The sequence below is a fragment of the Marmota marmota genome, unplaced genomic scaffold (assembly GCF_001458135.2).
Source record: "Marmota marmota marmota unplaced genomic scaffold, marMar, whole genome shotgun sequence".
Taxonomy (NCBI): domain Eukaryota; kingdom Metazoa; phylum Chordata; class Mammalia; order Rodentia; family Sciuridae; genus Marmota; species Marmota marmota.
Genome location: NW_025999990.1, coordinates 12275362 through 12289903, shown reverse-complemented (window position 1 = coordinate 12289903; position 14542 = coordinate 12275362). Strand labels below are relative to the sequence as shown.

The following is a 14542-nucleotide window of genomic DNA, read 5'->3' as shown; positions in this document are numbered from 1 at the left end:
CATATAGTAAAAGTTGCCATTTTTTATTTATAGTTTATAGTGAGCTTTAAACAAATATGGATAGTCATGTCCCCACTTCCACAATCAGGATATGGACTATCTTCATCCTTTTAAAAAATTTCTCTACCTCTTTACAGTCAACCTTTTATCACAACCCCTGCCCCTAGCTTTCTCTCCTATCGTTTTGCCTTTTATAGAATATCTACATTAATGTCTATAGACTTTAAGAGAGTTAAACAACACATAACTGTAGTGATTAGATATAATCAAGTTCTGGTTTAGAATTTTAAAAAATGTTATTTTTTCTTTTGTAGATAAAGATTACTTAGAATCATTAAATAATGTTTTTAAATAGTCTTTTACCATAACTGTGTGGTTAAAAAGTTTAACATGAAAACCATCTATCACTTTCTAAAAGCAAGCTGTTAAGTTTGTTTTGATTGAGCTGTGACATTTCAGGTTGAGAATTGAAAGGTAGTTGGTCTGTCCATTCTCAGTACTTCTTTTTTCCTTTTAATTCTTTTATTAGTGCATTATAGTTTTACATAATATTGGGGTTCATTTTGACATTATCTTACATGCTGAAAATATAATTTGTTCCACTTTAATCCCTAGTACTTTCTCTTTCTCTCTTCTCCTCCCCCCTGCTGTTCCCCTTCCTCTACTCTTGTGGTCTTCCTTCCATTAATTTATAGTTTTTAAAATTGGTGCTTTTTATATGTACATAAAGGTGAAGTTAACTATGGTATATTTATATATGTACATAGCAAAATTTGGTCAATTTCCTTCTACTGTTCCTTCCTTTTCCCATCCATCTTTCTTCTCTCTTAATTCCCTTTCTGAACTCCACTAATCTCCCTTCTCTTTTTATAGGACATCCCCTGCCCCCCCCCCTTATTTTGGTCTAGCTTCTGCATTTGATATAAAATATTCAACCTTTGACTTTCTGAGTCTGGCTTATTTCACTTAGCATGGTTTCCATTTCCATCAGTTTATTAGCAAATGCTATAATTTCACTTTTTATATATGAATAAAGTTCCATTCTGTATATATATACCACATTTTCTTTATTCATTTACTTGTTGACAGAAACCTGGGATGGTTCCATCACTTAGATATTGTGAATTAAGCTGCTATAAACATTGATGTGCTTATATCACTATAATATACTGATTTTAGTTCTTTAGTAGGTAGTACACCATGACCAGATGGGTTTCATCCTAGGGATGCAAGGTGAGTTTGACATACACAAATCAATTCATGTAGTTCAGCATGTAAATAAAGTTAAGAACAAGAATCTCAATAGATGCAGAAACAGTTCTAGACAAAATCCAGCACCCATTCATGTTAAAAGTACTGAAATAACTAGGAATAAAAGGAATTTACGTCAGCATTGTAAAGGCTATATACAAGAAACCCAAGGTCAACATCATACCAAACACAGGAAAACTGAAAACATTCTTTGTAAAATCAGGAACAAAACAAGAATGTCTATTTTCACCACTCCTATTCAACAGAGTTTTTGAAACTCTAGTCAGAGCAATAAGCCAAGGAAAGGAAATTAAAGGGATACAAATAGGAAAAGAAGATGTCAAATGTTCTCTGTTTATTGATAATATCCTATATCTAAAGACCCAAAATATTCCATCAGTCAACTTCTAGAGCTTGCAAATTCAGCAAAGTAGCAGAATGCAAGATATATATATATATATATAAATCAATCACTTTCCTATACTCCAATAATGAATCTGCTGAGAAAGAAATCAAGAAAACTATAACCTTCAACACAAAGAACAAACTTTGGAATAAATCCAAACAAGGAGGTGAAAGAACTCTACAATAAAAACAATAAATACTGAAAAAAAAATTGAAGAAGACTTTAGAAGATGAAAAGTAGTACACCCATGTTCTTGAATATGCAGAATAAATATTGTCACAATGGCCATAGTACCAAAAGTTTTACACAGATAAACTCAGTCACCATTAAAATACTGACAACATTCTTCACAAAACTAGAAAACTAGTTCTAAAATTTATTGGAAAAATAAAAGACCCAAAATAGCCAAAACACTCTCAGTACTTCTCACCTTTACTATATTATATAACACACTGTGAGTCTTAGGTAGTTGGTTACCATCCTAGGGTCCAGTCTAATGAGAGTTTGGACATTTAGTTTATCTTGAAAACATGAAATATATATAATTTTTAAGTAACTCAAAATATCCATTTACTGATTGGTTACAAGATAAAAGAAATTGTGACTGTGAAGATTAACAGAATGAATTACAGATGGTCCAAATCAAGAATATAATTCAATAGCTGGGTGTGGTGGCGCATGCTTATAATCCCAGTGGTACAGGAGGCTGAGGAGAAGGAACATGAGTTCAAAGCCAGCTTCAGCAACTTAGTGAGACCCTAAGCAACTAAGCAAGACCCAGTCTCTAAATAAAATACAAATATTGCTGAGGGTGTGGCTCTGTAGTTAAGTGCCCCTGGTTTCAAAAGTAATGAAAACATTTTAAAAACATAATGCCTTTTTTATAAAAGAAAATACTCATGGTGAATTTTGCTTTCTTCTTGTATATATATATTCTCTTTTTTTATATATATACAATATATTCTTATTGTATATATTTTCTTTTTTTTCTCTACAGCTTTATGGCAGGAAAAAGTACCCAGAGTGTATATAGAGGTGTCATGGGTACCTAAGTTGATCTGGAATGTTAGAAAATTTTATAGCTATATTGGGATATAGTTCATTAAATTCACCTTAAAATTCAAAAAATTTTAGGTTAGAGTTGCATAGACATTACCACAATCAATTTCAGAACATGTTCATCACCTCTAGGTGAATCCCAGTACGCATTGGCCCTACTTCTTACTCCTTGCACCTCTCTCAGCCCTAGGCTAAATTGCTAATCTACTTTCTAAATCAATAGAATTGACTGTTCTGGATATTTCATATAAATGGAATCATATAATGTGATATTTTGTGACTGGCTTCGTTTATTTAGCATAATCTTTTTAGTGTTTATGTTATAACATGTAAGAGAAGGTCATTTCCTTAAATTGGCATATAATATTCTATTGGCATATAATATTTCAGTTTACTACTTATCAGTTTATTACTATTTGGATTTTGTCTACTTTTTAGGTTTGTGGATAATGCTGGTATGATTATTGGTGTACAAGTTATTTTTGTGTATGTGGACATATGTGTTCATTTCCTAGCAGTTGTTGGGTCATATGATAACTTTACATTTAATGTTTCAAGGGTCTACTGGACTGCTCACTGTTAAGTTTTGAGGGTTTCTTACATGGTCTAGGGACTAGTCCCATGCGGGATATCTGATTGTTGGCTAGTCTATAGATTATCTTTTCATCCTCTTAGCAGGATCATCCTCTCGTACAACAAAAGATTTTTAATTTTGATGACATCTACTTTGCAATTTTTTCCTTTTATGGATTATATTTGGTAATAAATTTAACCATAGGTATCAAAGATTTATTCCTAGTTTATTCCCTAATGGCTTTGTAGATTTATATTTTGCATTTAAGTTCATGGTTCATTTTTAGTTAATTTTTCAAAAGATGCATGTTATGGTTAGGATTTAGTTTTTCCCCAAAGGCTCATGTATTGGGAGTTTGGTTTCTATTATGGCAGTGTTGAGAGGTAGACCTAATGGGAAGTTATTAGATTACTGGGGTGTCTTTGGAAGGAATTAACCTAGTTCTTATTGAATTCCATTTTCTTGCTCTGATTTCCTGGTCCACCATGTGACTTTTCCTTGTGTATATTCCTGCCATTGTTACACTGTCCACTATCTGTCAAGGAGTATTGAGAGCCACAGTTTAGTCAGAATGATGCCTGGCATTTTTGCCAGAGGGAATGGTTGAAAGGTGACCCTGCTCCAGGAATAGGGCGGCTCCAGGATTAGGGCGGATCCTGCTGCCGCCTGCTACTTTTGAGTTCTCACAATGGTGGAGGAAGTGTGTTCCTGGGAAGTGTGTGTAGAGTGCCGGTGAGAGTTCGGGAATAAAGAGTTGCTGTTTGAACCTACAAGGCTTTGTGGCGGCTCGGTTATTTTGTGCCCAGCCAGACTGCGGCAAAGGAGGTCCTCCCCAGAGTCCAGCCAATGCCAGCACCATGCCCTTGAGCCTACAGCTCTGTGAACTAAATAAATCTCTCTTTATTTTAAAATACTCATACCTAGATATTTCATTACAGTAGCAGAAAATGGACTAATAACAACTGTGAACCTTAAGTCAGGTTTTTTTCTTTCTTCCTTTTTTTGCCTATGGATGTTCAGTTGCTCCAGCCCTTATTATTAAAGAAATAATATTTCCTTCCTTAATTGCTTTGCACCTCTGTCTAAAATCAGTTGAACATACTGTGTATGTCTATTTCTGGGTTTTTGATACTGTTTCATTAACCCATGTTTTCATCCCTCTGTCAAAGCCTTTAATAACTTTATATAGTAAAGCCTTAGATTCAAGTAGACTGACTTTTTCTGTTTTATTCTTTTTCAAAACTGTTTTATTCTAGTTTCATTGTCTTTCCGTATAATTTAAGAATAATTTTATCCTTATGTCCAAAAAAGAAAGTAAAGGGAGGTGGTCTTGCTGGAATTTTAATAGGAATTCCATTAAGTCTGTGTTACCAGTTTTTGGAAAGTTGACATGTTAGCTATTCTAATATTCTAATCTATGAATGTGGTGTATTTCTTCCTTTAATTTATTTAGATCTTTCTTTCATCAGTGTTTTGTACTTTGTAGTTTTGTGGTCAATATGCAAATTCTTTGTATGTTTTTTTTTAATTTACATGTAAGTATTTCAGTCTTTTAAACTTATTTTTTAAATTTAGATCTCCATTTGTTCAATACTAGCATATAGAAATAGAATTGATTTAAATTATTATTATCATTATCATCATTATTTTTGGTACCAGGGATTGAACCCAGGGTCACTCAAGCACTTTTTAATTTTTATTTTGATACAGGGTCTCACTGAGTTCCTCAGGGCTTTGCTATAAATGTTCTATCTTATATTCTGAAACCTTGCCGAACTCACTTGTTAGGTTTTTTTTTTTTTTTTAGGATTTATCTGTGATTTTCCATATAAACAATCATTTTATCCTTAAGTAGGTTTTTCAGGGAGAGAAAAACAGTTGATGAATGGACAGATAACTAGCTAAGTAGGTAGAGAGAAAGAGGAGAGGGTATTTATTAGGGGATTGGCTCATGGAATTGTGAAGACTGAGAAGTTCTACAATAGAAGAACTTCTACAGGGAAGCCAGTCTCCCAGTTCAATCCAAGTCTGAAAGCCTTTACCAGCTACCTAGGCATCTCTGAATCAAGTTACATTAACATCTAGAATTAACCATCACATAGGGGCAATTGCACTATCTTTCCAAGCTGCATGTTTTGTTTCATTTTATTGTTTTGTTGCATTGAGTGGAACTTTGGTATTCTGTTGTAGTGAGAATGGACATCTTTGCCTGTTTCCTTTGTCTTAGTTATCCATGGACACAATATCATTACTTTGTTTATTTATTTTTATGTGGTGCTGAGGATCAAACCCAGGGCCTCATACATGTGAGACAAGCACTCTGCCACTGAGCCACAACCCCAGCCTTGCCTCATTCTTATCATAGGGTGAAAGTATTCAGACTTTCACCTTGAAGTATAAAGGTTAACTGTGCGTTTTTAAATATAAAGGTTAACTGTGCATTTTTAAATATGTGCTCTTTTATTAAGCTGAGGAAATTTGCCTATATTTTTGTGTTTTTAAAGTTATTTTTTCTTCATACTTGTATGTTAAATATTATCAAATAATTGACATTATATTATATTTTTTCTTTAGTCTTGGATTATATTGACTGACTTTTGAATATTGGACCAGATTTGCATTTCTGAAATAAGCTCCACTTGGCTATATGTACACTTCTCTTTTTATGTGTGAATTATGTTTGCTTATATTTCGTTAGAAATATTTACAGCTACATTTATGAAAGATATGGTCTGTAGGTATTTTTTTTTTTCCAAAAGATTTTATAGCCCTTACTTTGTTAAGGGCTTTATAGCCTTTCTTTGTCTAATCATCTATCAAAGAACAATTTCAGTTTAGCTTTTCATCTTTCAATCTCAGATAGTTTAAGATGTATATGATTTCTCTTTAAATTCTACCCCAAAATACCAAATACTGTCAGTTAGGTACCTGCCTGGCACAAAACAGGGACTCAGTGGATAGATTGTGTTTAAATTAAATCTTGTATGATTACATGGTGTCTCATGGATACACTGTTATGTTCTGTAATACCTCCTACCCTGTCCACAAAATTTCAGTCCCCATAAGAACTTGGTGGTAAAAGGATATTGAGGTTTGACATCAGAAGACCTGAATCTCAATCCTAGTTTCTGCACTAACTATGTTGTGTTGAACGATTATTTAGCCTCTCTGACTAAATAAGATAAATGTAAATTAATTTGTAAATATCTTACAAAATAAACCCCCACTTTATTTCATTGAATATTCTGTTTTAGGAAAGTACTATTAATAGTGATTGCTACTATCCAAACTGTTCATTAATACTTTTTTCCTGTTTCTTTGATAATTTTAAAAATCATTAAGTGTTAGCAAAGAATGAGACTAAGATATTTCAAAGATTTATGCTTTAATTTAATTATATGGAAAAAGTGATCTTTTACTTTGTATTTAAACAATGCCTCTATTTAGGAATGTGGTATTTGCCTCTCTACCTTTTCTTTGTGACTGTTCTCTACTGGTAGATATCTTTAATTAAGAAATTATTACTATTTTTCTAGTTAATCTCTTTCATGTTAAAATTTATCTTAGAAACCCACCAATGAAAAATGCTTCTGTAGGGAGAGGAGTAGAGTAGAGGAAGGGGCTAGCTGGGGAGGGAGAGGGGGTGGGACAGGGGAGGACTGCAGAGTAAACGACCAAACGATGCTATGTGCACCTGTGAATATATCACAGTGAATTTCACTTTTATTTGTAACTATATGATGCACTAATGGAAAGATAAATTAATGGAAGAACAATAGAGTAAAGGAAGGGAACCTGGGGAGGGAGGAGATAGTACTGGGAAGTGAGATGAAGCAAATTACACTATATGCATATACTATATGCATTTATGCTTATGTCACAGCAGACCCCAACTATAATGTACTATGAAAAAATGCTTCTGTAAAGTGTTTTTGTCATTTTCCATCCACCAGGGATCATTTTTTAGTAGTGGTCTTTTTATGTGGCTGGTTTGGTTTTTTAGGGGTACCTCTGACCAAGTAGTGATGCTAAAATTATGTCATATTCTCCGTATTAAATCATAGGGCTTGGCACTGCTTGGTGGTAGGGCCAGTTCTGAATCATTCATGGTGGTTAGTGACCAGGATTTTTTTCTTTCTTGATGTCTTTCTTTCTTTTCTTAGGAGAAAAGAAGCCCTTGAATATTTACTTTGTTTGGTTTTAAAATATTTTATAAATCCTGTATGGGCCAATAATAAAGTACCTCTCAATAAAAATGGATTAGAAAGTTCAACTCCTAAAGCAGCTTTAAAAAATATTTTTAATTAATGTGGTGCTGAGGATTGAACCCAGTGCCTCACATGTGCTAGTCAAGTACTCTACCACTGAGCCACAACCCCAGTCCCTGAAGTAACTTTTAATGGTGAGATTTTTTTTATATTCCATAATTGAGTAATACCTGTTGATAATCATGTGAGTAACAGTCATACATCCTACTATCCATTGCCAGATTAAAAATAATATGAGAGATGCAAATTGAATACAAAATATATCATCAAAAATAGAAAGAAGGATGTGAAGGGCAAAGACATTTGTGTGCACTGGCAAATTCTCAGATTTTTTATAGAATGGAATTTTTGTCTCCTGGTCTCTTTTTCTTGCCTCCTTTCAGGTGGTTTCTGTCAGTGTGATGCTATCTGACCTCATGTGTAATTCCTTCATAGAGGGAAATGTTACACTCTTTGGGGGCCTTGCATTTCAGGTCTCTTTCTTAGACTGAGGGGACAAATCCCTTTTTTGTCATCATCCTTTCTACCTAACCCCTGTCTAATGTCAAAGAGGAGCAAATGCTTTAAATTGTCCACTTTCTAGGTTATTCTGTCTTTGTTGCCTAATTATGTTTAAATCCATTAAATACTTTTGTAGCAAAAACATTGATAAAGAAATCAAGTGGACATGTAATTTACTTAAGAATCCAGTTTCTATTTCTCCTGGATCTTGGTTAAAAGTACCACCCATGTACACATATACATGTAAATGAATAGAGCACATGTGAATGTTTTGTTTACTGATTTGTGTCTCTTCCATTTGGGTAAATATATTGTATTTCTTTAAATGTATTATATTTGAGTTCAGTAAGTAAAAAGCTTTAAAAGTTTCTTTACATTTTTAAAAAATGAAACCTGGTTTTTCCTATTTGTTTTAGCTGGAGTCACAGCAGAAGCCATGCAGACTATCACCACTGCTCCAGATGCCTCAGGGTCAGAAGCCAAAGTCCAGGAGGAAGAGCATGACCTTGTGGATGACGACATCACCACTGGTAAGTGTGGGCATCTTTATCATAATTTGTTTGGAGTTAGTGCAAAATGCTTTCTAGATCATTTATATTGGGATTAAATATTCTTAAGAAAAGGATGGAAACATATTGATGGTATATTTAGTTTTGTGAAACTTTTTTTTTTTTTTTTTAATCTTAGGGTGAAAATAATTGGAATTGTTTATTTGGTCCGGGTTGCTCATTGTTGCTTTAACAGTGAATCTGCTAGCTGTGCACTTGATTCTCTGAGACTTTTAAATTGAGAAACTGGATCATTACTAATGCCTGGGAACATGTAGAGAAATATACACAACCATTAGATTATGAAAAGTTTCGCAATTATAAGGCACACTCAAGAATACTGAAGTTGTAATAACAATACATAAAATATAGGCTTCATAAGGAAACTTATAGAAACTCTTTATATTTATACAGTAGAATTAAATGCTGCCCTTTAAATTTATTTACCCTATGTGGATATTGAACATTTTTATCCATATTATCTGTCATACAGCCAGTCACAAAGTAAATTTTAAGAAACTTGCACGTAAGATATATGCATATATTTGAATTACTGAATTTCTCTATTCATTTACTTCAGCTTCTTTGAATGCAGAGGATTAAAAACAGTCTGAATAAATAGTATTATTGGAATTAGGAATACTAAGCTTATTTTGGTGCAGATTAAAATTTAAAATCTATCTAAAATCTATAGCCTGTGCCACTCTTACAAGTAAGTATTGCATAAGTTGGCGATCATCTAATTTTTAATACAAGTGTTGAATAACCACCACCATGTATTAATGTATTTGTGTCCAGTAAGTAAAAAGCTTTAAAAGCTTCCATTCTTCTTCTTTTTTTTTTCCATTTTTTTTTAACTGCGTGGTGGTGGTTATTACTTATTAATTCTTTTTATTGTATGGGTTCTTTGATGACAGATATCATACAACTTAAGTATAAATGATTTCATGAACCACCAATATTTGTGAAATCATTTAGTGTTTCCTAATTATGGGATTTGTTTTAATAGCTACTACATAAAATTCATTTGAATTTGCAGATTTTTTTAACTAAGACATTTTTTACTTCTTGTTTTCATTGTAATGTTGTTAATAACCTACTTTAAAAAGTAGTTTTTTAAGTCATTATAAAAAAAAATTGCTTTTACAATAGTAGGTTAACTCTATATTCTGTAATAAAAGTTTAATTTTTGAGCAGTCCAGTAAGCATTACTAATCAGTACCCTGAATTTTTAAATTGTATATTACTACCAAATTTATGAGGTGACATATATAGCACATTACTGTGTTCTTATTTTATTGTTTTAAAAATCAAGAAGCTGAAAATCACAAGCCTAGTTGAAGTTAATTAATGCTGCATATATTATAATTTTAATCTGTAAGAGATTTGGTTAAACATGTGTCAATGAATGGCTCTTGTGAGTTGATTTGTTCACTTCCTTCCATGGGTACCAAAAACATCCATGTTCACTCTCCAAAGAATTTAAATGACTGAAATAGGTTTCCTTAACCTGTGTGAAAGTAGCTAGCATGCTGCGGTTGGTGGGTCGTTCGGCTTACCTTTAGATTGTGTGACTTGATTAAGCTGTGGCGTAGATTTTTGTGAAGCTTTAGAGGAATACAATATTTCTTTTTATTGACTAAAATCCTGTATAAATTGCATTATGAAAAATGTGGTAGATGTGCTGGGAAAAACCTGTCTCAGGCACAATAATCTTATTCTGGGATAGCAGGCAATGTAGAGTATGAGTGCTACAAAAGGAAAACTGGCCATTCTAGACAGCCCCGCCAAGAAATCCTATTCGTTTTTCAGTTATTTAGAAGGAATTGTTTTAATATCTCTTTGTAAAATAACTAAAAATTATATCATGACAGATATTTGCCTATATCTTGAATGAATTCTTATTTAGAAACTTTTTTAGGTTAATATGTATAGTTATATTCATTTTGTTTGTGCAATAATCTAGTACTTGATCAGATCAAAATACTAATTGAAATGTGAAATATTATCTAGTGTTTTTGCTAAAGGTAGAATAATCCTTTCTGGAATGTTTCTTTTGGCTGAGAATGAATGAGGTCTGAATGCTATCTTAGGATGCTGGCATCTGAGCTGAGCAGTCTTTGTTGGTATTTGCTGTGTAAAAGTGAAGAAGCATAGATAAAGCTGCGTTGGTGTTGCCTATGATCAATTGGAACTAATTAAATTTATTTGAAATGAAGAGTCTTAACTGGAAAAGAACAGTGGGAAAAACTAGGAGGAAAAAAATTGAGTCTTGATTGAGACAATTTAAACCTTAGCCCTGTCATTTAAAAAATGTGCTGCAGCTTCTTTCTATATCTTTCTTTTTAAAGCTAATATCTATTGATCGGCTCTACAAAGTAATGCCAGTGTACCTTGGTCAACACACTCTCAGATTTACTTAGCATTACGTCTTAAGGCTCATCAAATTCTTTCCCCAACCACATGTTTTAAATTATATATCACAGATGTTTTAGCCATTTTGGTGGATTAATACTATTTTTATATTGAAAAAATATTAAAATCTATTACACATTTTTATATTGTACACTATACATGGGAAATTAACTTTATTTTTTAATGAAATTGCTTCAGATTTTGCTAAATTCTGTATATTTAAAATCTGTTTTAACATTTTCTGTGAACAATAATATTATTATAAATATAAGATTATTTCTAGATTATTTGTATATTCAGAGTTATAAGGATATTACCCTACTCCTGTGTTTGCTTTTGTATGTCTACTTTTATATTTAGCATTATAACTTGAAATTTGAATAGATAAAATATGTAATCAATACTTGTAAATAATGTGTTCTTATTCACATTCTGATATTAATAGGACACAATGATATTAATGGAGTAAATCTCAAAAAATGACATACATAGAAAAGATTATGAAGTAATAATAGTCTAATTTTATAAAAGTAGACCTTTATGTGATTTAATTTCCCTTTGTATAGCTTTCTTCACTGTATAAGATGGCATTTTAATTGAGGATGAAGGGGTTGGAGATATAGCTCTGTTAGTAGAGTGCTTGCCTCACATGCACAAGGCCCTGGGTTTGATCCTCTACACCACACACACACACACACACACACACACACACAAATTGAGAATGAAACAATAGTATAGTTCCTTCAAATGTTATGTTAGAATAGCCTTCCCATCATTTCAGGATAAAAATAATTTTAGAAGGATTTCATTCATAAACCTGCATGTATTCCTTTAAGAAAGTCACTGTAGTCTTCTGAGGGTTATACTTGAGTGTACTGCTTCTTGTTCAATATTAGGAAGGACACAGACTGACCATATAACAGTGATAAAGGGTCAGGAGTCACTGACATTGTCAAAAATACAGCTTGTTCCTAGATCAGCAACTAGATAGTTGACAGATTCAACTGTTTACAACAAAAGCAGGAATAATATATGGATCTAAATGGATCTGTTGGCTGCGTTTTACTTTTTGATGCATTTTTTTGTAAAACCATAATTATGTATATTTTAATTACTGATTTAAGTGAAAATATGTCTCTTTTACTGATTAATAGATGCTCAGAAAATGCATTTTGCTATGCTGTCTGTTTAGTGCTACAGAACTCTTGCCTGCCTGTCTGCCCCAGTCGCTTTCTGCACATGTGTTATTTTAAATCTAATTCTTAGCAGATGTGTATTTTACTGATTTAAAGTTTATATTTCTTGGAGGATATCCTATTTAAAGGTGAATGTAGTTTTTTATAAATGTGCCTTTGTTTTACCTTGGCTTGTAGAATCAAAGTTTTTTTTGTTGTTGTTGTTGTTTTGTTTTGTTTTCATAGGAAGAACCATAAGAACCTTAGAGACTGTTTTAGTGTACTCTCTTTTTTTTATACTCAAATAAATTAATGTCACTCCTTATTAAAGAACTTACATGATTGATGCCTAGTTCATAAAACATGTTATTTGAGCTCTCAGGTAGAATGTGAGTAGAATGATTTAATGTGAAAAATGTGGCAGTGGTTAAAGGTAGTATTACTGTGTATGTTTTATTCTTCCTATTGTGTGGTCATTTTAGTGCCCATACAGTCATTCAGTAAATATATTTTGAATAGTACCAGACACTGTTTAGGATACATCATGGAATAAAATAGGTATCAACACTTTTCCTCATGGAGCTTATATTCTAGTTGGGGGAGGTACACAAAAATAATTAGAAGTAAAAATACAGAATGTTAGGAGATGAGACATCTATGGAAAGAAGAAAAAGGAAGGATAAGAGAAATTGGATGTAATATCAATTTCCACCTTCTTCTGTATCAAGCATTTTATACCTTTTACAAAGTTGCTTTGAAACAGACACTAGCATGTTCCTAAACATGCAGATGAAGAAAAAAAACTCACAGAGGGAACTTTTATAGAAAAGATGCCACAGTTGATGGTGTCACAGGTGACCTTTATGCTTGTTACCATTATACTTATTATTTTGCGGGATATCCACCTTATTTTTTTTAAATCCAAATTTTGTTATTCTAAATTTACACCAAGAAATTATCTCCTTTAGAAAAAGAATCATCATGTATTCATCCTAAATAATTTTTCTTTCTCTGTATTATTTTAAATATGGAGTAAGAAAATATGAATTAAAATATTTCTTTATTTAATGTTTAATGCTTTGCCTTAGTTGTATAGTAACAAGGATAAATACAGTACTTCTAAATATGGCATTTGAGAGTTTCTGACATGAATTTAAAAATATAGCAAATATGCTGCTATATACAACTGACACTCATTTTCTTTTCCCATATTTCTTCTTTGGGTGATTTACTTTCCTTGTTCTTTAGTTTCAAGTACAGCTAATGATTTTCAATTCTCTATTTGCAACCTAGGCTTCTCTTCTCAATACCAGATTCATATATCCTCCTTTTGTCTGAATGTCCTATAGATACTTAAATATGAAGTTCAAAATGAGTTCATGTTCCTTCCTAAAACTCATCGCCTTTCATATCTATACCTGCATTAAATACATCACTAATGGTGTCATTCATCACCCATCTTTCCAGTAATGTCCACGGTGTAGTTGATATGAGTTCTTATAAACTGTTCCTCTTAATTATCTCCCAGTGAATTTTCTCTTCTCTGTTTCCACAGAGAAGACCTAGGTCCAGACTCTTTTTTTCTTCTTTGCATTATTGTATATTCCCCTATAACCATCTCCCTGCCTTTATTCTCTTGCCCCCGTCCAGTTCATGTCTTCTGTTTCTCTGAAAGTGTTAGTAGCCATTTCATCACACGTCGTCACCCTTATCAACTGCAGTTTTACAGTCATGCCAGTGACTAAGCAGAAAATCCAAACACCTGAGTGAGAGTCCTAGGGTCCTTCAAGGACTGCCACCCATCTCTCACATCATCAACTACTAAGCAATACTTAGTTTTCCTGGTATAAGTACCCTGCTGTTTCATGATTCATACTCTGCATGTGCTCCTCTAGATGGTTGGTGTGTCTCAACTTTTTCACACATGGGGTGGAATTCTAAGGAGTTCCCCTCAAATCCAATTTGAGTGTCACCATCTCCATGAAACCTTTCTCTTATGAAAGATCTCCCAGTTTGTTGTATACACTCCTGCTTTTGCAGAATATTGTGTAGCAATAATAATACAATGCAATATTGTTAGCCGTTATCATTTCACTTGCTCTGTGGGAGTGGGCATGTAATTTTTATCTCTGTCTTTCTAGCACTGGATCAATGCCCTGGTACATGGCATTTCTCAATAAATGTTTATTAACTGAATGATTGCATTAGTGAATCCATATGTTACTTGCATTTCAAATAGCACTTCTTATATATTATATTACACACACGCATACCCATAAATGAATATTCCTATATTTATATGGCATATATCTCCTTAACCACCCCCCTTCTTAGTGGTGTTTATT

The 14542-nt window shown here is 32.8% G+C and overlaps 1 protein-coding gene across 4 annotated transcripts in view; it reads left to right on the top strand.

Moving 5' to 3' along the window:
• Wdr7 (WD repeat domain 7) overlaps positions 1-14542 on the top strand; it is a 334029-nt gene that overhangs the window by 153194 nt on the left and 166293 nt on the right. For all 4 annotated transcript variants that reach the window (XM_015482357.2, XM_048806161.1, XM_048806162.1 and 1 more), the window contains one exon: positions 8476-8589. In XM_015482357.2, the coding sequence (XP_015337843.1) occupies positions 8476-8589 (114 nt within the window). The remainder of the gene's footprint in view (positions 1-8475; positions 8590-14542) is intronic.